At 38.4% G+C, this 24625-nt stretch overlaps 2 protein-coding genes across 4 annotated transcripts in view; one reads left to right on the top strand and one right to left on the bottom strand.

The window, feature by feature from the left end:
• Positions 1-205: 205 nt before the first annotated feature.
• flot1a (flotillin 1a) lies at positions 206-12264 on the top strand. The gene is made up of 13 exons (XM_067426066.1): positions 206-348; positions 1576-1623; positions 1719-1794; positions 1883-1973; positions 2137-2280; positions 5868-5987; positions 6070-6165; positions 6260-6412; positions 7048-7229; positions 8112-8157; positions 8304-8441; positions 10240-10404; positions 10964-12264. The coding sequence occupies exons 2-13, from the start codon at positions 1581-1583 to the stop codon at positions 10979-10981; spliced, it is 1272 nt and encodes a 423-aa protein (XP_067282167.1). The 5' UTR covers positions 206-348; positions 1576-1580; the 3' UTR covers positions 10982-12264.
• Positions 12265-14929: 2665 nt separating this feature from the next.
• Positions 14930-24625, bottom strand: part of znf384a (zinc finger protein 384 a) — a 25191-nt gene continuing 15495 nt past the window's right edge. For 2 of the 3 annotated variants that reach the window (XM_067426374.1, XM_067426375.1), the window contains 5 exons: positions 21525-21749; positions 19849-20016; positions 19531-19609; positions 18372-18530; positions 14930-18239 (listed from right to left, as the gene is read on the bottom strand). In XM_067426374.1, coding sequence (XP_067282475.1) covers positions 17850-18239; positions 18372-18530; positions 19531-19609; positions 19849-20016; positions 21525-21749 — 1021 coding nt within the window. In that variant the 3' untranslated portion in view covers positions 14930-17849. The remainder of the gene's footprint in view (positions 18240-18371; positions 18531-19530; positions 19610-19848; positions 20017-21524; positions 21750-24625) is intronic. The other variant, XM_067426376.1, reaches the window with a different exon arrangement.

Here is a 24625-nt window from a genome sequence, read left to right as displayed (position 1 = left end):
AATTAAACTAATATAATATTTGGTAGACTTTATCCATTTTTGCTTTTTGTCTTTTTTTTCTCTGAAATTTTCTGGGGACTCCTTACAACCTTCTGGAGGACCCCTGGGCAGTTTGAAAACCCCTGGCCTACGGAACACACTTTGTGAAGAACTGCTCTAATTAAGAGTCACCATGAGATGGCGCCAGTATATCTGTGTGGTCCGGGCGGGGCGCCATCATCGCATCACTGCTGTTGTTAGAGTCTGCTGGACTAACGTTACCTCGTCTTTATCTTACATCGTGTAGAAAAGAACCCAATATCTTGCTATTATCAACCCGGTTCATATTTACTTATCATTCACCCAACGGTAAGAGTTTTTCCTGATAATTATTCTCCTGTTTTCTCTATGCAGTCTGTTCCGAGAGCTTTTACGTTGTCGTGACGTGCTGGACGTAAACATTGGATTAATAATATTCCCTTCACTGGCCAATACAATATTTCGATTATAGGCGCAGTTATTGTTTTACTTCCGTCCAGCAGGAAAATACACTTTGATGTTGTTGTAGGAGGTTAAGATAATGGGCAACATTTATTTGGATTTAATTACATTATACTAATGTCATTATCAGGGCACCTCCTAGTGCACGCTGCTTACGCACTCGGGATCATTTCTAATATTTAAAAAACACAAAATGAAATGAACATAAAACACAAAATGAGTATGTATGTATATATGTGTGTGTATATATATATATATATATATATATATATATATATATATATATATATATATATATATATATATATATGTGTGTGTGTGTGTGTGTTTGCATTTTGAGTTTTTTTTTATAATAAATTATTGGATTTATTATACTGTATGCTTTTTCCTCCAGAAATGTTCACTACACGCTTATTTAATAAATCACCAAGCCCATCATTTCCGAGAAGCAGAATCGCATGAAGTCAATCGATACGATAGACTACTTTAACACAATCTATGCATGGTTTGTAGATTGCAAGATATTGTGCATTATTGTATACGCTATAAATACATATTTTGATAGAATTCGACTGGTGTTTGTTTTTTAAGTATTCTATTTGTGGATTGTGCGGTTCTAATTTGACACATATTGTAATAAATTGTTTTCACTTTTGGTGTTTTATGCATGTTATGTACATAAAATGTATTTTTGTAATTCTATGAATCATACTGGACCCAACTTATCGCACACATACTGTTCCCTATGATAACGGGCCCTATGTGGGTAAAAGCTTCTTTGATGTATTTTTGGTTTCCTACAAAACACTACATTAAAACTTCAAACACCTGTATTACATTTTTTTATTGTAATACAGGTGTTCATTGTTCATTGATTCATTGTTATGCTTATGCAAAGTGTCATATTGAATGTTAATATATATAAAAAGATATGTATTATTTTACAAAATATACCTTTAATAAAATCTAAAATACTAAGAACAGAATAGTATAGTTGTTGTTTGTGAGATATTAGAAGAAAAAAAAATCAAATTTTGTTCCTTTGCATATAATTCTCAAATTTGACCCACATTGTGCTGCTTTCCTTTCCCATAGTGGAAATGTTTTACACTTGCGGTCCCAATGAGGCAATGGTGGTGTCAGGTAAGACTAAACATCACATGAATGTGTTCATACAGAGATATATTTTCAGTAGAAATCATGTGAAACATGTTCACACGTGTGATTTGACTCCTCAGGTTTCTGCCGCTCTCCACCTCTCATGATATCTGGTGGGAGAGTGTTTGTTGTCCCATGCATTCAGCAGATTCAAAGGTATCATTCACTCATAATCGTGTGTTTGTGCATATGTATTTGTGGTTTACATAAACAAATCTGAGTTTTTCTCTCTCTTCCGTCACAGGATCTCTCTGAACACTCTGACACTAAATGTAAAGAGTGATAAAGTCTACACACGTCACGGAGTGCCCATCTCTGTCACTGGAATTGCACAGGTTAACACACACTCTAATATGCTATAAACAACATTTTATATGGGTTTTGGAGATCAATGTTTGTTTCCATTTAATAAGACAAATTATTGTCACACTTAACTTTTCTGTAGAAAGTCATTCTTGTTGATTGTTATGTGGCTAACTCGAGCCTTCTCTCCTACAGATGAAGATTCAGGGGCAGAATAAGCAGATGTTGGCTGCAGCGTGTCAGATGTTCATGGGAAAGTCGGAGGCAGAGATTGCTCACATTGCCTTGGAAACCCTGGAGGGCCACCAGAGAGCCATCATTGCTCACCTGACCGTGGAGGTAAATAGATAAAGTGCACAAATAGTGCTCACCTTGCAAATGTACAGCACTCTGCTACAATACAAACAGTAAAACAAAATATAGGGCCAGATTTACTAACAGCTTGCGCCAGCACAAACCCCCCTTTGGCATTAAAAAACGACTGAATAGTAGCTCAGCAGGAAATTAGCAACGAAAAGGCGTGGATGGTTATTTTGCTTACGCGTTTGTAGGAGTTTCACTTTCAGACACATCATTTATGGGGGGAGAGTTTTTAATCTAATCTAATAGTAATGTGATTTACTAAGGTTTGTGGAGTTCACTGGCATTTGCGCCATTATTTAACTAATGCATGTTTAACTAACTTGCCTGTTTTAACCATAGTTGCTTTAGGAAGAAGAAACACAGAGAACAGAGAGTGTGATAGAAGGGAGAGAATTTTCTTCACTTGAGTTCATTTTTTTGTAGTGCCAGCAGAAGACGTTATTCAAACATACAGTTTGCCAAGCCACATTATTTTAAATTTGCTGTTTATGTGTTGTTAGTGGATCCACCTGCACCTGATTATCATCAAATCTGCTTGTTTGCAGGGTTTCTGCGGGTCCTTAAAGGGATAGTGCACCCAAAAAATAAAAATTCTGCCATTTAGTCACCTTCAGTCAAGTTGTTCCAAATTTGAATACATTTCTTTGTTCTGCTGTACACGAAGGAAGATATTTAGAAGAATGTTTACCAAGCAGATCTCGGCCGCCATTGACTACCATAGTATAAACATTCTTCCAAATATCTTCCTTTGTGTTCAGCAGAAGAACGAAATTCATACAGGTTTGAAAAATTTGAGGATGAGTAAATGATGACAGAATTTTTATTTTGGGGTAAACTATTCCTTTAAAAAGTCTTAAAATATGTTTTTAGTTAACAAAAATCTTAATTAGGATTTTAAGAGGTCTTAAATTTGGTGAAAAAGGAATCGCGATATGACCTAATGTGATTATTAAAATTCAAAAAGCTGCAGGTTTCAAAGTAAAAACCTGGTTTCTATAATTAAAATATCGCAGTTTCAGAGTTAAAAAAAAGTCTTGTATTGTGTTGGTCATTATGGAAATGAGCTGTGTCTGTGTTCTTTAATTTGTGCATTGTCAGATGATCGCCTGCAGACATTTTTACTTCTATCGGTGCTTGTATGGGATTGCGGTCTCAAGCTAATTTGCCCTGTTTTTTGTAAAACTAGCCTTGTAGTATTCAAAATGAGCACTTTCAGTCCTCAGTCCTTTCATCTTTAATGCAGAAAGAAAATGAAAAGTGGGAGATCTTTAAGTTCTGTAGGCAGCTTTCAAACAGCAGAAATTTAGCCAACTGTGGCATGCCTCCAGTTCGTGTAGTAACGTGAATAATCCAAGTCTTCCAAACCATCGTGTAGCCTATCTAGCACCTCTTTTAATTCAGCTACTTGATCATTCATTTACTTGTTTCACTTTTTACTTTTACTCATTTATTTAATAATTTACATAATTTTATTATCACAGGAAATGTGAACCGTTTTCCATCATTTGTGATTAAGAAAAATGTCACATCGCAATATTGGAAATTATTTTTACGTTTTAAATCATGAAGTTGTAAGGCCCGGGCCAAATCGTCCCAATGGAGGCTAACAATGGCGGGTGAAGGTTTTGCGTATTTGATGTTTTCAGTTTGGCATAAAGGATTTCATTCTTATTCCTCTTTATCTGACTCCATTTAATCATAATTTAGAATTTCAGGTTAGAATTTGGTCATTTAATTATTCCGTTTAACCCTTTGTTGGAATTATAACCGTTCATAACCTGAATAATTCCAGAGCAAGTCTGAATAAATCAAAGTGTAACAATGTATTAACAGTCAGGTAAATGTATAATGCCAATTACATAAGCAATTCAAAGATAATCCATACATCAAATACTCTGAAGTAAAGAATGAAATATATGACTTCTGAAAATGACATAATGCTGGGTTATCTTAAGACATCCAGCATTACAGGCTGACTTGAATAGAGTATCGAGCCCCGATCTCTTTCTAACACTTCTTTAAAAATACCCAGACCAGGATGCAAAACTCTTTTCAAATGTAAACATGAGTTTACGATGGGAATTTGCATTAATCAAGTCCTGTAGACCTGTATTGACGAAAGCCACACCCACCATACTAAGGCAAGATATCTCTAAACTCTTAAGACCTTTATTATGTTCTGGTTTACTTCTGTGGAGATGAGATATTTGTACTAGTCACACTGAGACATTTCCAATGATATCAAACACATATACTACTGTATTGTGAGGATTGACATTGTAACAAAGAGATGTTAGGTGCATTTTCAGTGATCTCAGCATGAGAGGAAGTAGGAGCTGGGGGAGAGCGGGTCAACAGGGAAAGATGTAGATTAGCTGATAGTGAGGTGAGACTTGCGTCTCGAATGCTGCTTGAGATGTCGGTGAAGTCTCCAACCCGTCAATTACTACAGAAAGTGAAAAATATCTAACAAGCTCACTTTTAATTGAGATATTATTGATATTATTGCAATGTTCTGAAATATTAAAGACTGTTAATTATTTTTATTATAGGCCTATAATTTATTATATAATCTGCCTAAATGTTTTTAAATAATTTAGTTTTAATGAGGAGTAAAATATAGTAAATTATCTTTCATCTAATCTCTCATGCAGCGTTTTGATTATGCATTGATGCATTCTGAAATTGTTGCGGGCAAACAAAATAATATCAGTTTAATAATAAAAGTAGGCATACCCTAATTATTATTGTTATTTATTTTATTACATTAATTGGATATGCTAAATCTTCTTAATATGATCATTTTTTCTATCTATCTATAGTAGTACACCATATCATATGCTCTTTTAGTGCAATCTGGCATGGGGTTTATCGTGCATATTTTACACGTACAGTGTGAGCAGTCAAGTCATGCTCTGGCTTAACAATCAATCAATTCAATCTACTTGTAAAATGTGAGTAGGTAACCTTGCTGAAAGCTCACAGAAATCGCACAGTGTATGCCCGCCTTTAGTGAAACCTTGACTTAATATAGCATGATGACCTTTGGCTCGGTTCCACCGGGCGGTACGGTTCAGTACGGTATAGTTCCGTATGATTCGGGACACTACTAAACCCCTGATCCGGCTTGCGTGGTGTAGCGATCGACATCATTCTTCTTACCCTAAAACTACCTCAAACAACAGTGGACAACATACAGATCTTGTTGCTTCTTGCCGTGTTGCTGTTTGTCACAAGAAGACACTTTGTTTGAGCCACGACGGCAGGCTGCAAGGAAAAACAGCCCAAAAAGCATGTGCAAGTGATAATTCTCTGTTAACCAATCAAAGTTCAGCAGTGAGTCTAGTTCCACCCTTTAGTACCGGACTACTGTGTTAGGTCCCCAACGGAAGGGTGCCAAGAAAGTGGTTCGGAATTAGGGTACCATTCACAACTTCTGACAATGGAAACGGCAAAAATTGCGCACCGTAACGAACTGTACTGAACTGAACCACTCAGTTGAAACAAGCCATTTGATGTTTCTTTACAAGTAAAGAACTAAGTGTGTTGTATTTGTTCTTTAGGAGATCTACAAAGACCGCAAGAAGTTCTCCGAGCAGGTGTTCAAGGTGGCATCATCCGACCTCGTCAACATGGGCATCAGTGTGGTCAGCTACACACTCAAGGATGTTCACGATGACCAGGTATGTTAGTCTGTTGCTTTAAATGCTTTAAAACTGTATGAATGGTTCTGTGTGATTGGTGAATCAAGTCTTTTTCTTTCAGGATTACCTGCACTCTTTGGGAAAAGCCCGTACGGCACAAGTGCAGAAGGATGCACGTATCGGGGAAGCCAAGAACAAAAGAGATGCAGTGATCAGGGTGGGCCTTTCCTCAACTCTATTCCAAATACACACCATTTTCTATATATCACTGAGCTGAGTATTTCATGTTACGCCTCTCTTGCTCTCTGTAGGAGGCCCATGCTATGCAGGAGAAGATATCTGCTCAGTACTTGAATGAAATCGAGATGGCTAAGGCTCAGAGAGACTACGAGCTAAAGAAGGCCGTCTACGACATTGAGGTCTTCACCAAAAAAGCTGAGTCTGAAATGGCCTATCAGCTCCAGGTACCTTTTTGTAACCATCAATGATGTGAAAGACTTTCTTCAATGTATCTTTGGGCTTCTTGTTAACGCTTCCCCCGCCATTGACAAGTTTTTCCGGCAATCCATGTTTTCACTGTTAGACGGTAGGGGGCGCTGTTACATATCTTCTGAAATAGTACAGCATCTCCGGATCCTAAAACAAGAGATGTAAAAGATCTGCATAAACCAGAAGGAGCAGATAGATGTTTACACACAAGTAAGCTAATGTGTTCACCAATCATTCAACAGCATAAAAATCAAACCTTCCTAACATTACATGTGAAAATGAACCCAGGAAGAGGTAGTATATGAATGTGAAGGATGAACTGTTGATCGACTCGATCTACTCGATCAGCTTTTTGCTTGATATGTTGTTTTTATGAAACTTAATCACATTCAGTTATTGATTTAAAAAAAAGAATGAATGAAGTTGACTAAAATATTTGAATATGATCAAAAATGCAATCGCTGGCTGGCAACATAAAAATAAAAATAACAGGGAAACAGTTAATAGAGTAGTTATCTATTTTAGAAACATAATCATGTGACATGATTTCTTTACATTTACTTATATTTATTCAGTAAATCTTCATCCTGCTGTGTAATTGTTGCATTAGGTGGCGAAGACGAAGCAGCAGATCGAGGAGGAGAAGATGCAGGTGCTAGTGGTGGAGCGTGCGCAACAAATCATGCTGCAGGAACAGGAGATCACACGCAAGGAGAAAGAGCTGGAGGCCAAAGTCATGAAACCAGCCGATGCCGAGCGATACCGGCTGGAGAAACTGGCAGAAGCCGAGCGGTAAGATGGATGCGCCTTCAGTTCCGCTACCCGTTTGTTTTAAAATGGCATGTAAAATGAAGGTCAATGTCCACAAACATTTACCAATTACTTTTGTCTTAAAACTGAAGTGTGTAATTTCTGCACGTGTCATCATATAAGATTGCAAAGACTGTATTTTAGCATTAAAGTGCTCCTACTATGCTTTTTTTTAGATATCACCTTACATGTAGTTTGTAATACAGCTGTTTTTAAATGTAAAAGGTCTATATATTTTCAACATTCAAAGTGCACGAAAAATGGAGTTAAAATTTAAATTCTGTCATTAATTACTTATCCTCATGTCGTTGGACATCCGTTCACCTTTGGAACACAAATGAAGATATTTTTGTTGAAATCCGATGGCTCAGAAAGGCTTTCATTAACACCAATGTCATTTCCTCTCTCAAGAACCATAAAAGGCACTAAAGATGTCATTACAAACCCCTTTGGACCATGCGCACGGCGCGCTGACCATTTTTCCCCTCGCTAAACTAGCAAAAGTGGATTCGGACACGCACTTGTGCACTAAGTGCACTTGTGCCATGCACTTTAGACCATGTGCTTAGATCATTAAAATAGTGCCCCATAATCTTTTATCAAACTGTTTCAGACACTGTGACAAAAGAGGAGATGCTGAAATGTAAATTATGAAAAAATTTAAGTGGTTTTTTTTTAACTTGGGTACATGTAAACCTGCTGTAAGAGACAGCATTAAAATAGCATAATAGGGAAAATAAAAAGCATTAAAATATATGAATAACAGTGCTTTTTAATTATAAGTTAGGTAAATATATTGAATATATGTTTTGACTATAAAGAGTTCTCTCTGACTTCATCTGGCCTTTTTATGCTCTCCCCCAGTCTTCAGCTGATCATGGAGGCAGAAGCTGAGGCCGAATCCATCAGAGTAAGTTATCGGCCATCTCTAATAAGATCTATATTTAAAACAAACTAATTGTGTTATACATTATCTGCATCTCTAAACTTCACAATGCAGATATTGTGTTTCTTTGTAAATTAAGATATGTTAGCTCACACGGTTATTCTGATCAGGTGAGAGGAGAGGCCGAAGCGTATGCTGTGGAGGCTAAAGGTCGCGCCGAGGCTGAGCAGATGGCAAAGAAGGCTGAAGCCTTCCAGCAATACAAAGAAGGAGCTATGGTGGACATGCTGCTGGAGAAACTGCCATTGGTAAGATGGTGTTGTAGAGGGATTTATTTATTTTTTTACTGTGTAAGCAATAGAGAAAAATATTGCATTGTACAGTACAACAGGGGAATCATTCTGGGTTAGACTTTATTTCAATGGTCCACTTTAGACATTCTATCTACATAATGCAAAGTTAACTTTTATTAGAGTATTAGTAGACTGTTAGTGTTAGGTTATGGTTAGATGTTCGGGTTAGCAGAATAAGTTGCCATGTAGTTACAAAGTTAGGGTGTGTTCACACATGTATTTTGGTTTGTCTGGTCTGGACCAAAAAAAAAAAACTTTTAGTCTTGGTCCACTTTGCGTTCACATTGGCATTTTAACACAGAACCTAAAGATATTGAACCTATAGGCATAGGGATATGTTCACAACCTGATTGGTCAGCTTTTATTATGTATATTTCATGACGGAACTTGCTGAACATCCAAAACAATGTGTGCTATGCTAAATGTGCTTGTTTTACACTATATTGCCTAAAGTATTGGGACTACTCTCACACCATGGACACAGGTGTATAAAATCACCTAGGCATTTCTGAAAGAAAGGGTCGCTCTCAGGAGCTCAATGAATTTAAGCGTGGTACCGTGATAGGTAGCCACCTTTGCAATAAGTCCATTCGTGAAATTTCCTAACTAATAAATAATACAAGGTCAACTGTTAGTGGTATAACTAAGTGGCAACAAAAACTCAACCACAAATGGGTAGGCCACATAAAACCACAGAGTGGGGTCAGCGCATGCTGAGGCACACTGCACAGAAGCCACCAACTCTCAGCAGAGTCAATAGCTACAGACTTCCAAACATCATGTGGCCTTCAGATTACCTCAAGAACCATACGCAGAGAGCTTCATGGAATGGATTTCAATGGCTGAGCATCTGCATCCAAACCTTACATCACCAAGTGCAATGCGAAGCGTGGGATGCAGTGGTGTAAATCACGCATCAGTGGACTCTAGAGCAGTGGAGACGTGTTCTCTGGAGTGATGAATCACACTTCTCTGTCTGGCAATCCGATGAAAGAGTCTGGGTTCGGTGGTTGCCAGGAGAACGGTACTTGCCTGACTGCATGTGCCAAGTATAAAGTTTGGTGGATAGGGGATTATGGTGTGGGGTTGTTTTTCAGGGTTTGGGCTTGGCCCCTTAGTACCAGTGAAAGGAACACTTAATGCTTCAGCATACCAAGACATTTTGGACAATTTCATGCTCTTTGGGGATGGCCCCTTCTTGTTCCAACATGACTGCACAGTCACACCAGTACACAAAGCAAGGTCCATAAAGACATGGATGATTGAGTTTGGTGTTGAGGAACTTGACTGACCTCACCTCAAGCCGATAAAACACGTTTGGGATGAATTAGAGCAGAGACTGCGATCCAGGCCTTGCCGTCCAACATCACTGCCTGACCACACAAATGCACTTCTACAAGAATGGTCAAAAATTCCCATAATCACTCTTTTGGAGTTCTTTTGGAAGCAGACAGAGAGCCATCTTTTTAGCGGTCTCTGTCCTCTTGTTTGGTGTGCACCAGGGTTAAGATGGTAGCATTCACACTTATTCAAATGAACCGCACTAACAATCGCATAAGGGTTTGTTTTAATCAAACCAAACATGCCAAGTGTGAACACATCCTTAGTTATGACTAGTAGAATGTCTGAAGTGGACCATCGAAATAAAGTGTTACCTCATCCTGCAAGGATTACAAAATCCACATTGAGCAGTTTGATCCAGTTTGAGTTGACATTGTGCATTGATGGTAAATTGTGTTTTTCCATCCATTAGATGGCAGAGGAAATCAGTAAGCCTCTGTCAGCTGCCAATAAAGTCACCATGGTTTCCAGCGGAGGTTCAGAGATTGGCGCAGCCAAGCTGACAGGTGAAGTGCTCGACATCATGACCAAACTGCCTGAAACCATCGAGAAACTGACCGGCATCAGTATTTCCCAGGTGAAAACATTTCAAATAATGCAAATACAAAAGTTTTCTTCATGCAAATGATCATGACCAGGGTGGTAAATTATCACCGGCCACAAGCCAATGGCGGGTACTTTTTCAAATTGGCGGGTGGCTTTGCCATGTATACCAGCCACAGTGGCGGGTGAATTGTAAAACATATTTTTACTGGTTAGTTACTACTTAAAACATTAATTGTAACGGATTGGACAGCTTTTGTCAAAGAATGATGTTACTAGTAACAATAATGCACCTTTGTCAAGTAACTCATTTCATGATTCTGACAGTTTCTGCCATTGAAATGACTGGGGAACAGTGTCCCAATCAACCCGAATTCACCCCATACCATGCTAATGCACTTTCTTTTATAAATTTGAGTTCTGGAAAAAGTGGCTGGAAAAAATATAAGTCACTGGTAAAATTGGGCATCCACCAGCCACTGTGGCTAGTGTGCAAAAAATTGAGAATTTCTCAGCCTGATCAAGTTGTTCATCATGTCGATTGTGCATATTATTACATGTATAACTGACAGTGAATTTCTCTAACCCTTTAGGTGGCCCGAACCGGTTGAACCCATTCTCTAACGGGACATTTCTGTATGCATGCTTTATGGATGGTTCACTTTTATAATTTTCTCTTACTCTCACTTTTTCATCCGTTTCTTGTGTGCTCTCTCCTCTTTCTGTAACAATGTATTGCTCCTTTTATCTTTCTTGTCTTCCACACTGCATCGGTCTTGTTTACTTGTTCCCATGTTTCTCTCTCTCTCTCTCTCTCTCTCTCTCTCTCTCTCTCTCTCTCTCTCTCTCTCTCTCTCTCTTCTTAAGCCTCGACTTCCTGTCTGTCTTGCCTTGCTGCCAAAACCCAAAGTGCATTTTAATCTAAAACTCCAGGGAAGAATGCTGTTCTTTGTATTTTTAATGTAATCATCATGAGAAGGCCGTGAAGTCCAGGGATCTGTTGAACGCCATTAGACACTGCAGCTTTTGACATTTTGAAATGTTACATTCACCTTTAGTTTTTAGTATAGACCACGCTGGTATGTGCATTATGAGTTGAGCTTTCCATTAACCTTTTGGAAGCCAAAGTAAAATGAAGGGAAACATATTTATAATGACTGATGCTGTTGTCATTTGTTTCTGTAGGTTGAATAGGATACACTTTCACTTTACCTCAACAATGTATTTCAGCTATATTAGATGGACGTAATTGTGTAGTCTAGCAGTTATCTGCTTCGAATGGTACTGTGCTTTCGAAATCTGAAGACACTGCCAATAATCGCAGATCATCATTCTGTGTTTAAGTGTTTTTTCAAAAATGAACAATCAAATGTCTTTATTATGTAATGCAGAAGTATAGGTCAGTAAATATTCGAATAGTAACTTATTTATTTTACAAATATCATTTTATGGATTTTTTTAAGTGTATTCATGGCATGACTCAAGGGTGCGATAAGATATTATACATTTGTACTGTTTCGTCCTAAATCAGACTATATTGTGTTCATTAAAGGAGTCAGAGACTGAATTATTATCAAAATAGTTTCAATACCCCTTTTATCCAAAGGGATTTTAGTAAGAAAACAGAACTCTAACATATTTTTTGTTTGTAATAATACAGTATTTAATATTGGTCGTACTATGTAGTTCTTTACGCATAAACGTTATTGTGATGAATGTTCTTTTTCTTTCTTCTTCAAATGTTTAAATGTCAGTACAATATGTTGACACTTGACGTCTTTCATTAGATAAGCATTCATAAACAGTAATGACACCATTTGTCCTTTGCATTTAATAATTACTAAAATTATAACTGATGTGTACTGTTATGGTACTATAGATGTTATATGTATGCAGACTGTATGCAGACTGAACTAACCACACATGATGACACTTTTGTATTTGTTTCTACATGCGTCTTCATGTTCAAGGGACTAATATTTTTTGAAGTAGAATGCATTCCTTGAAGGCTAGATATGAACTCTTGTTCATTTATTATTGGTGGGCACATATTAGTTAACCCTATACAGTAATGTTTTAGTATGCAGGACATTAGACATTTGGTAGACCTAATGTTATGCGGTGTAGGCTAGGGCTGCTATGTTAGTTAGAGTGCTGAAAGAAAAGTTGTACTTGTCGATAGAGACCTTTTCTACTCTATACAATGTATCTATACAATTATGTAAACGAATCACCATTTTCATCTGTTTCAGCATGCATGCAAAGACTAACAAACCAAAACCATTGTATTGTCGGTTTGTGCTTATGATGCCTTAAAGTAAACTGCCCACTAAATAAACATTTAACTAAACTCTTATTTGTTCAGTCTACATCAGTTTATTTCAACACACATTCCCTGCAGCAGAATGGCAAACCCTAAACGTGAACCATATTGAGGTCTCACTGCTGAACAAACTAGAACTCTACCTGTGCACAGGCTCCAGTTTCCTCAGTCTGCCTGCCATCCACCAGAGACACTGCTTGGACAACAAGGAAATCAAATGTACAGATATTACATGACTAGCACTTTTAATGCATTAATTGATAATATGCTAAGCTTACTAGATGTATTGTATAAAACATTTCCAAACAAAGTCAAAGTACGTTAGTGGTTTGAACACATCATCTGCATAAATGATTCAATCACTCATCCGGTTCGGAAATTAATCGTTCTTTTGAACCGATTCGCTTGTTCAGTCCACTATAGCAGGTGAATTCTGTAACTGTTATATGATGTATAAGTTATTATGATGAACTATATTGCCTTTCTCCACTGACGTTCTGATTGTTCAAAGCGTTTCTAAGGACGCTGATTTTTCACTTATTCGGTCCACCGGTTCAGTGACTGGACTGAAGAAGAAGAACCGGTGCACGGAAAAGAACCAGACTTCCCCTCACTTATAAAGGTACATTTTCATTTAAATGCAAAATTGGTCTTCCATATATTACACTTTTTTTTGGCACAATAACATTTCTTCTTTTCTTTAAAACAAGCGCTGTACGTTCTGAATGCAGACCCTAAAAAGGTTACCATCTGAATCTGAAAGATTATAACTGCAAAACAAAAAATAATTTAGGATCTAAGTTAATTTACAAAAATGCTTATTTCAATTGCAGTGATTTTTCTCAGACCTGTAGTGTTTTGTAGTCAGTTCGATGATCGAGGGAAAAAACCGTTAACAAGTTCAAACTTTTTAACCGTCATGTCTGTAATGTGCCCATGGAATGTGCCCAAGAGCATGTGATGATGGGCCGCGTAGGGAGACCGGAGGTGGGGCCTCCATGGATTGGATTTTGTTCAGCACTTCCCACAGATGCTCGATTGGATTTGAGATCTGGGGAATTTGGAGGCCAAGTCAACACCTCAAACACCTGTTAAATATACATCATGACTTAAAAAAGCAAAAAGCTTATTTTTGAGCTTTTTAAGTAAAGTTCTAACCTAAATGCTGTATGAAATATGCTAATATAAGTCACTCTGTATTCAATAATTGTATTCCTTAAAACTCATCTTTTGATCACTAAAATTACATATTATCCTCAGGGGGGAAATCTTCTTGCCTTAAAACAGCTTGCATATGTAGGCTAACTATATTTATGCTGCCAGAATTATCGTAATTTCAGGAGTAGTACACCCATCTAAACTTCCAATTAATACCAAGGTATAAAACCAATTGATTACCTCCTCCCATTGTTAGTTATTGCAGCATCCCTCCTCCTCCTTTTTTGTACAATTTGTCCTGTTATAGGGGGCAATCGGAGATGGGGTATAACATCCTCTCTGAGCCCATCTATAGCAGACAGCAAGCCATTTCTGTTTACCACTTTCAGTAAGATTATATGGGTACACAAACTCGTGAAATCAGGATTTCTTTCCAGAGGGGAACTATAAAATATGTACATGCAAGTATAATTTCTCTTAAAGGGGTGGTTGCATGCGATTTCACTTTTTTAACTTTAGTTAGTGTGTAATGTTGCTGCTTGAGCATAAACAGTATCTGCAAACTTACAGCGCTGAAAGTTCAATGCAAATGGAGATATTGTCTTTTAAAGTTATGTCAGTTTATTGCCTACAAAAACGTCCGGTTTGGACTACAACAAGCTTCTTTCCGGGTTGGTGACATCATAAACCCTTGCTAGTCACCGCAGATGTGACTTCTGCCCGTAATGGTAAGGCGCGTGGTGTTTCCGGACAACCTGTGCTCGGCACTTCAGCCAATAAATATACATCAAACTACATTTGGCCATCTAACCAATCTAAGACCATTGCGTTTTTCAGAGGGATGTGCTTTATAGAAGCAGGAAGCAAACAAGCCGTTCAAAGGACAGTGGAGACAGCAGTGTGGAATAAAGGTCAAATAGAAGAAAAATACGGCATATATATATTTAAAAAAAAGTATTAAACATGTTATACTGCGCCCTATAAACACAACTAAGCCTAGAAAAAAACCACACAACCACCCCTTTAAAAAATCTAAAAGAAAAGTGAAACAGCAAAATAACGACTATTCCAAATAAAATGTGTTTATCTTTTTTATTGTTCATATTAGGAGAAACAGTTACGTCAGATGAATGAGTGTTGATCTATACAGCAAAGTCTTCTTAAAGAGTAGTTAATAATAAGTATTAGGAGTGACAGAAGTAACATTAATAATAATATTGAGAACCGTGTTTTTTTCCGAAGACATATATGGATACAACGAGGATTATACGTGGAGGACCAGCCAATCACCTGGCTGCTTACTGGACACAGATGGCATCATGTAGGTCAGTGATCGGATGGTTTAGCAATATGTTAACATCCCGTACTCTGATCTCTAATGTTGCCTTTAATACATTTTTTAAAAATCATATTTCAGCTGGACCAGAAAGACAATCCTTCCCTTTTTGAATGAACACATCATCTCTCTCTATATATATACACACACAGAGTAACTCCCAATGTATAATGATGATGATAGTAATAATTGCATAAAAAAGAACAGTTAATATAATAATAACTAGTATTAAAGTTTTTAAAAAAACACTACTAAATAGTACCTGGTAACCAAATTGTTGTCTGCACAATTTTTCCCCATCCCTTCCTTTCTGAAAAACAAAAACTCTTTGTAAGGAAGGTCATGAAAATATAAAATGACTAAACTTCAGGTTTTTAAAAAACAAAATAAAATCTGACAACTTTATAGATGTTTTCACATATTCATCTCCTTCTTAAAATGTTCTCTTTCATGCTCTTCCAACCAACCCTTCACACACTCAAACATATACAAACATACATACACAAAGACAATAGAAAAATACATATGATAAATGGCTAAAATGTAATGACGAAAACAGAAACGATGAATAAAAAAAGTTCATTTAAGTGCCATCTCCCATCTCCCATTAGCTTGTCCTTTTAGTGCAGTCTTAGCCACCTCTTTCTCTCAGCTGGTAGTGACAAACCAGTTGCACGTTTGCTTGACACGTCAATCAGCAGGCCTGCAATGCAGTGTCATAAAGGCCTTAACACTTCAGAAGTGCTTACAAAGTCATGCGGATTTGCAACAACAAGAGATTTTTGGATGAACTATTACGATTGACCTGTTTAAATGCTGCAGGTTGTGTGCGTCTTCCTGCAACACACATAATGTAAACTAGTTGCAATCCTGTACAATTCATTTAAGGGATACTTTTTGGTTGGTCATTTCGTTTACCAGCATTTGTAAAATTTATAAATTAGAAAAAAGTACCTTGATAAAAACTGTCGCTGCTCAGAGAATGACAGGACAGAGATATGTTTGGGTTCACCCCATCCTCTGACATAAATATGGGGAATACCATTGGCTTGTTCTGTAAACCAAAGCTTGTTTTATGTTTGCCCCGCCTCTGGGGTATTCTGATTGGTCCATTGTTTTGGAATTGACATTAATGAGAGGTGCTGCGTGTAAAATTTACAATTATTTTAACTTGACACAGCATCTTAAAAATGTGGCGCTCGTGTGCGAGATGCTGCAAAGTGCATGTTTAGGCCTACATAGAAAAACTATGTAAAAGTAGCGGATTAGAATGGAATTAGAAGTCTCTTACACTCGTTTTGATAACTTAAGAGGACGCTTGACTGACACGTAACTCAACCAATCACAGTTTGTTTTGTTCTGCGTCATGTTTAGGGGGCTGAAAATGTAAAGTCGATGTCCTGCAATAACAGACCGGCGTGCATCTACAAATTATTCATACAAGAACCTTGTTTAAGTTTCCTGCAACAATGGAGCCGCGAACTTCACATACGTTTGAAATTTCAGTGTTTAGTCAATACTGTTAAACACTTATTGTTACAGTTGTAAACACGACAGGGTTCTTCTTCCACGAGGGAGTTTGGAGTCGCTGCATTTGTTTCCAGGTGGACCGTTAAAGAACACAACACACACGTCTCATAGACAGTCTGTAGAATTCAACCAATCAGATGATGACTTCAAAACTCCTGAAGTGTTTCCAAATAAGTGTGCCATATGCATCAGCCAACGCCCACAGCGTGACGTCTGAGGCTGAGACTATGGCCTTGTTTTCCAGAAGTATTTTTCCCATAGAGATTTAAAAAAAATAAAACTAGTTAAAGAGTTATAAGGCATGATTCAAACCAAACAGCTATTGGCTGCATCACCATTATAAATCATTACAAACTTTGACTTCGAAGCAAAAAAAAGTCGGATTTGAATGTAGACTATTGGATTCTACAGAAGCATGTACCATTGATTAAAATACCTCAGATAATTAAATTAGTTTAAACTTCTAGTGGATCGTTTTCGGAGCACACTTATCTAAAGTACACGCACACAGACAACTGGCTGTCAGACATCAAGTCTCGTGAGTAACTTCTCTTTCACTTTTTTTTGTGTTTAAACTGTCAAATACACACAAGGGTCTTGTTCACTGTCACGTGCGAAAACAAAATAGTGGCGCGGTGGGTGGAAACATGCAGATTAAGGGGCGGTAATTTACACGTGTTCTGGGTTGGTAGATGCACCAGGGACCCGATTAAAGCACTTTAACATGGAAAAAGTCAGATTTTCATGATATGTCCCCTTTAAAAAAAAATGTCCCTATGGAGAAAATGAATGGGATTTTTACTTCCAGAAGCCGACTATTGCACTTTATAGTGGCAAAACGGGTTGAGTTTTGTATATATTTAAATAGTTGCTAACTGAAAAGTCATCATGACAGCTTGAGGCCTTTTTGTGACACTGCAAAGCAAGTCTAAAGAAAGACAACTCAAAGAGTTCAATTGCTCTTCCTTCATCTCTCCTTTTCTCCTCCATCTGCCATCTTTCCCTCTCTTTGTCCTGCCAGTCTGTATTTGGAAATCCTCCTCTGTCCCAAGGCAGTGTTTTTATTTCTTTCCTAACTCATGGTCCATTTCTCCTCACCCCACCTCCTCCCTCTCATTCTCTTTGAGTTCCTCTATGAGTTCATGTGCTCCACCTGGATGGCAGAGGTGGAGACGGTGAGGCAGAGGTCTTTGTGGGCCGTCAGGTCGGCCACGCTGACAGGCTTGTACTGGATCTCTCCAGCTGACACGGTCTTGTACTGATGCAGGTCAAAAGGGCAGGGTATTCCCTCCGTAACAGAGTAATTTGGGCTGGGATTGGGCTGGTTCTGGGCTTGCGCCGCTGTTCCCGCCCCGGCTGCTGAGGCTCCGGCGCCTCTACCTCGCCCGCGACCCCTGCCGCTTCCTCCGCCCGAGGACTGAGCTGGGTTCTGGCCCTGCTGGGCTTGCTGGGCAGCCACTGCGGCCGCTACTGTCAGAGGGTCTGGGTTGTGTTTTCGCATGTGTTTCATCAGGTATGTCTCCTAGAAAAATAACAAATATAGAAAATGCGTCAATTTCTAACATCTCTGACACACCTATTTATAATAGAAGGAGAATGTAACTGAAGAATAACAAGATAATGAAGGAATCAGGCGTTGTGGGAGGGATCTTACAGATGTGTACGCGCGGTTGCAGAGGCCACAGGAGTAGAGTTTGGCGTGTTTCACCGTATGTGTAGACAAGTGAACCTCCAAGCTGGTCGCATCTGTGTACCCGCGGTTACAATTGTGACATTTGTATGGCTTGTCCTTGTTGTGCTGTCTTCGATGAGACTGAAAAAACATTACAATTAATAAACGACACTTACAAAAGTGTTTTTGGTCAGTATATGTCAGTTTAGTGACAGTTAGGAATGCAAATCATAAGAATTGCAATGCAAATGTAATACATGTACTGCTCTCTGTTGCCAAATGATGAGAATTTCAGATTTGACAATTTAGATTTTTTTAAACCCAATTCTTGCAAAAGGCATGTTTACAAACCTAATGACATAAATTAAATCAAATATTTGGTCCCAACTGCACTACGGTTCAAAGGTTTGGGGTCAGTACGTTTGTTTTTCTTTTAAAGATTTTTTTATTTATTTAGTAAGGACACATTAAATTGATTAAAAGAGACAGTAAATACTTTTTTAATGTTAAAAGAAGAAAAAAGTTTTTTTGAACTTTCTATTTTCAGAGATTCCTAAAAAAAAAATCATAGTTTTCACAAAAATATTAAGTGGCACAAAAGGTTTCAACATTTATATTAATAATAATAAATGTTTGTTGAAAAAAAAAACATTAGAATGACCCATAAAAGATCATGTGACATAAAAGACTGCAATTTCATTTTTCTGCAATTGATGCTACAATTTCAGCTTTGACGACATCACAAATTTATTTAAACACGTAATTCAGTGACGGGTAAAATGCTTCAGTAAACAAGTCAGATAATGCAGCAAACGTCATACTAATTCATAAAAATTTGTTATTCACTAAAACAAACAGAACAGTCAATCATTTTGGAATTTAAGTGGGACATCCTTCCTGAATAGTAATTAAAAAAAAAAAAAAAATCAGTGTACTTAAGTGAAGTCTTCAGTCCGCAGTGGCACCAAATCTCATGAAAAAATAATTTGTTACAGTATTTTATTAAAAACAAACTCAGTTCACAATTCTAGTGTCAGATTATGCTGATCAGATACACGTTTCATGAACCAGAGGGTTTCAGTCACTTGTGCTTAAAGCTGAAATGTGTGAAAGCATCTATAAATCAGCTGAAGATGATTACCTGGAGGTTGGATAGTTGGGTGAAAGCTTTCTCACAGCCGGGATGGACACACTTGTACGGCCGATCACCAGTGTGAATCCTTCAAAAAACAAAACAAAAGCAGAAGCATTTCATTTGAAATCTAGGATCTAAATTTCAAGTTCACATGAACACATTTGACATTCTGTCTAAAATACCACAGGAGTTTCCAGAAAGCCTACACAATCCTCACAATTACAGCATGACAGATGACAGACAACAGAGGAGGAAGGAAAGAGGAAAAGGATGCACGGAGCTGGATATGGTCCAGTACTGCTTCTATCTCTCCCTGTCTGTTACCTGTTATGCTGCTGTAAGTGACTGAGCTGCCTGAAGGTTTTCTGGCAGTAGGAGCAGGTGTAGGGTTTGGCCCCGCTGTGGATGCGGATGTGCTGGGACAGGTAGCTGGAGTTGGCAAACGATTTGGAGCAGTGAGGACACTTGTGCGGTTTGCCCTCTGTGTGGTTTCTAACAAGGGGTAAAGGGAGGGGGATGAAAAGAGAGAAAAAAACAGAGAGAGATTTACCAAAAAAAAAAAAAAGAAAATCAATAAATGACCCCTCAATGTGGATCAAATCATGATTGTATCATAAAATGTGCTGTAGGTTTCATGCTTTTAGTAATGTGAGGGTGCTCTTTGTGGTGTCTGGGTTATGAAACGCAGCACACACAAAACACAAGGCACTTTATTTTATCCTCTCTCTCTCTCTCATTCTCTCTCTCACCAGCATCCTTTCCCCCTCCCTAACTATAGGAACCATCCCAGAGCCTTTAAACCACAGCAGAATGAAGCAAATGAAACAGATATGATGAAGATAAAGTGAGACGGAATTACAGACACGTTCTTGTCCAAGTTAATAGCATAAAAAAGGACATGAAAATGAGAGGAAAAGTGCATGACACAACCCAAATAATAAGGAGAAGAATCGCAGGTAATACAGAAGCAAGCAAAGATGAAATGACATGCTTTTAAGCCCTTTTCAGGCAGGCTAGGCTTCCATTTAAGAGTATTCACTGCCAATATGGTTCCCATTAGTTTTTACAAACTAAAGGGAGGGACTAAAGTCAAAAATGATTAAGGCCCCCAATAGCTGACTAGTCGGAATTTATACTACATTTTAGTCGACTAGAGGAGGATTGGTTGATTACATTTTAATAAGTTGGTTAGAATGGATAACATTCACAGGTAACTAAACAATTCTATCTTTCAAGATATTTTGAAGAATATGGGTAACTAAACAATTGATGGGCACCATTGACATTTTTTTCATACTATAGAAGTGAATGGGTTTCATCAACTGTTTGCTTACCCCTATTCTTCAAAATATCTTTGTGTTCAGCAGAATAAAGAAATTCATACAGGTTTGGAACAACTTCAGAGTGAGTAAATGACGACAGAATTTTCATTTTTGAGTGAACGGTCACTTTAACGTTAAGTCTAGTTATCCAATCACAGCCTCAGCTGGGGCAGCCAAATATACAATATACAAAGCATAATGAATAATACAATGACAACATAAATGGCAACAGGACATTGACAAACCTAAAGGATACCATATGAAGAGAATAAAACAAAAGACGGTTAGTCATTGTGGTGTGAAATAAGACATGCAGTTGAGATTAGCATGAGCCGTGCTTCTGTTTTCAGATAATATTGTCCTGTTTAAATTGGATGGCGTATCACTAGAAAGTGTGTGCAAGCTGAAATTTCAAAGTATCAGGGTAGGAAAGGACAGGGAGGTATAAAGAGAAAGAGAGGATGAAAAAAGTGAAAGATAAACATGCTTATCCTAATCAAAGGCACAACTAGGCCAACTAAACAACGCCCTGAAAAGATGTGGGTCAATCCTGTAGCCGGTGTAGTAGTACATACTTAAGCAAGGTAAACACACACACACACACACACACACACACACACACACACACACACACACACACACACACACACACACACACACACACACACACACACGTACCGTGTATGTTGCTGTAGGTGGCTGAGCTGTCTGAAGGTTTTCTGGCAGTAGGAGCAGGTGTAGGGTTTGGCGCCGCTGTGGATGCGGATGTGCTGCGCCAGGTAGCTGGAGTTGGCGAAGGATTTAGAGCAGTGGGGACACTTGTGCGGCTTCGCCTCTGTGTGTGACTTGGCATGAATCTGCATGTCTGATTTGCTGAAGAACGTCACCGCACACATCCGGCACCTACATAGAAAAACCAGTGAAAAACCACCAACATTAAAAATAGGCTTTACTCTGTGATGGAAATGTTTTATGTAATGGCCTCAGAATGGAGGAAAGGGGTATTTCAGCATGGAATTTGCAGAAACGTACAAACTAAGGGTGCTCAGATCAAAGACCATGTATATCTACATACATTGCCTAATCGAAGAATCTAGACTCACCCAATATTGCCTAACACAGTAGAACTAACAGTCTAGAGCCCTGCACGGGCCTCAAATCTAGGCCCTAGCCCGGCCCTGGCCCGAGACCCTAGCCCGGCCCGTGTCCGACAGCTTATCAAAATTCTCCGCCCGAGTCCGACTGGAGCCCGTTTTTTTTTTTTTTTTTTTACATTGTTGCAGCCATTAAAATAGTTCTGTTTTGTTTTTAATGTCAAAGTAGTTATTTTTCGTTTCGTTCCTTTATTAAGTTAATTTAGAAAAATGTTTAGAGCATTTTTTGTTTGTTAAATTAAAGTTTTAATTTTTTTAAGTGACGACCAAAAGCGGCCAGCGGCCGACAGTGAGTTAACCGCATATTTAATTAATTTAGTCTCTCAAATCAACTCTTGACTTGTCTTGCCTATAATAAAATCCATAAAACACTTCAAGCATCACAATGTTAGTTAATTTCGCCAACTATTACCACCAGTAGCCTAAAAGGCATTTTTGACGAGCTGAGGCAGGCTGATTCTGCTCGCGGCTCTCGCAAACGGAGCTAAACAAATAAAATAAAAAAAGCACATGCAGGTTGTCTTATAGCCTACCTTACACCTACGCAAATGAATATAAATCCCATCTTCAATTCCCGGGGTATATGCTCATTTAACGGAGTTTACAGCAACGGAAGCAAAAGATTAAGATGCATTTTATTCAGCAGCTTATTTCAGATTCAAAGACCACATAAGAGAGCGCGACGCACTGGTAAGATAATGATCTCATTCATCTCATTCATTTTTATTGAAGATGATGGTGTTTTTGACTATCTTAGACTTATTTTAAGTTTCATTTATGGCCATTTGCGTTGGCTTGCATTAGTCATTTGCGGCGATGCGTGTTGCAGCACCATCATATCTATCTGACTACAACATATAGCCCATAACACATTGTGACACATAATGACATTTTCATGTTTGAAAGTCTGTAGGTTAACATAAATGCAGATAGGCCTAATTGTAATAATAAAAAACAACATAGCCTAATTATCAATTTTGAAATATTAAACCAGTCAATACAGAACTAATTATTCTTTTGCCGTCAAAACCATGGATATGGCATGGGCCGGCTACTGCCGAAGTTGTCTTTGCTGTATCAATAGGCAATATATTTATATTTAACATGAAGTATAGGGCTTCCCTGTTCATTAATAGCACCAGACGCCCGCGGATGACACGCAACAGAAACGCCACGCTCACACCACGCTTGCAGTGTGTCTCCGCGCTGAAGAAACGCAAGCTGCTGCTGCTGGCGCGGACTCTGAACCTATGCTCTGAACACTGTGCGAGCCATATCTTGACAGTCGCGTTAGCTATTATGGTCTCGTGTTGTTTCCACCAGCGCAGAACTCATTGTTTCTTTTAATTGATAAAATAAATATAAAACGAAGGAGAAGCCTATAAAAAGGCCCGAAGCCCGGCCCGCGTTTTAGGTATGACGTGAAAATTGGCCCGAAGCCCGGCCCGAGGGGCGTATAAAAGTCGGGGCCCGTCGGGCTCGGGCATAAATGCAGGGCTTTATAACAGTCAAATGGTTAGCTTAGATCATTACAAACCAATCACCAGATCAGTATAACCAATAACAGTGAAGAAGACTTAAGTGACATTAATTTTTAGGCTGTAATTGTTAGTATTAATGACCCATTGCCTGACCAGCGTACAACTGAGAAGGACGATGAGAGTGCATAGATGCTAAAGACCTGGTGCTCACATGTGGTTTGAGGTAGTGATAGTAGCTTCTTGATGGGACTCTGTCACCATACTTCAGGAGGGGAATTACGCCAAAGTCTTGTATTGTATTCAGGAAGGAAATTACCCATTTAAAGGTCCCGTTCTTCTCGTGTTTTCGAAGCTTTGATTATGTTTACAGTGTGCAATATAACATGAGTTCATGTTTCGCGTGTAAAAAAACACAGTATTTTTCACACAATTTACTTATCTGTACAGCGCTGTTTCCTCTGTCCTAAAAACGGCCGGATGATTTCCTTGTTCTATGAAGTCCCTCCTTCAGAAATACGTAACGAGTTCTGATTGGGCCAGCACTTCCCGTGCTGTGACTGGACAGCAGCTTAACACACTTTGCCCGGAAAGGTCCCGCCTCTTACCATAACGTCCTCAATGTTATTGCAAAAATGTCTATATTGCCTTATCAATTTGAGCCGGAATCAGACCCGGAGAATATCGAAGAGGATCGATTACAACCTGCTCAGGAAAGACTTTTGCTGGATGTTTCAGAATGGTAAGCTGTCTATTCAGTAGTTTAAACTGATCATTACAAACACCAACAATCGATGGTGTCTGAATGAATTACTACACTTTTATATGCTACGTTTTTCGGATTAATTTCAATTACCATCTAACGTTAGTTAACAAAGCTAAACAGCGTTGCACTTTGTGTGACAAAGTCACATAAACTGTTAAACGGACCAACTTAAATAATAAAATACACTTACCGGTTGTGGCTCATAAACAACGCCTTCTCCAGACAAAGAGGGAACTGCGTCATCTTTTAAGAATAATCTTTCTGTGAATCCGGCATTAAACTGATTGAGATTGAGGAAGCAATCCTCAGCAAAATGTGCTGCACATAGTTTCATTGATCTCTACGTACAGCGTCCGTGGGAAGGCCAAACAAAGATGATTT

The sequence above is a fragment of the Pseudorasbora parva genome, chromosome 19 (assembly GCF_024679245.1).
Source record: "Pseudorasbora parva isolate DD20220531a chromosome 19, ASM2467924v1, whole genome shotgun sequence".
Classification (NCBI taxonomy): Eukaryota; Metazoa; Chordata; class Actinopteri; order Cypriniformes; family Gobionidae; genus Pseudorasbora; species Pseudorasbora parva.
This window is presented reverse-complemented; position numbering and strand designations above follow the sequence as displayed.

What these genes read in the sequence shown, in the direction of transcription:
- flot1a (XM_067426066.1), top strand. Translation starts at nt 1,581, where the DNA reads ATGTTTTACACTTGCGGTCCCAATGAGGCAATGGTGGTGTCAG. An exon ending in AGGATGTTCACGATGACCAG is followed by an intron (nt 5,988 to 6,069) that starts GTATGTTAGTCT and finishes TTTTTCTTTCAG; the next exon opens with GATTACCTGCACTCTTTGGG. An exon ending in AAACTGGCAGAAGCCGAGCG is followed by an intron (nt 7,230 to 8,111) that starts GTAAGATGGATG and finishes GCTCTCCCCCAG; the next exon opens with TCTTCAGCTGATCATGGAGG.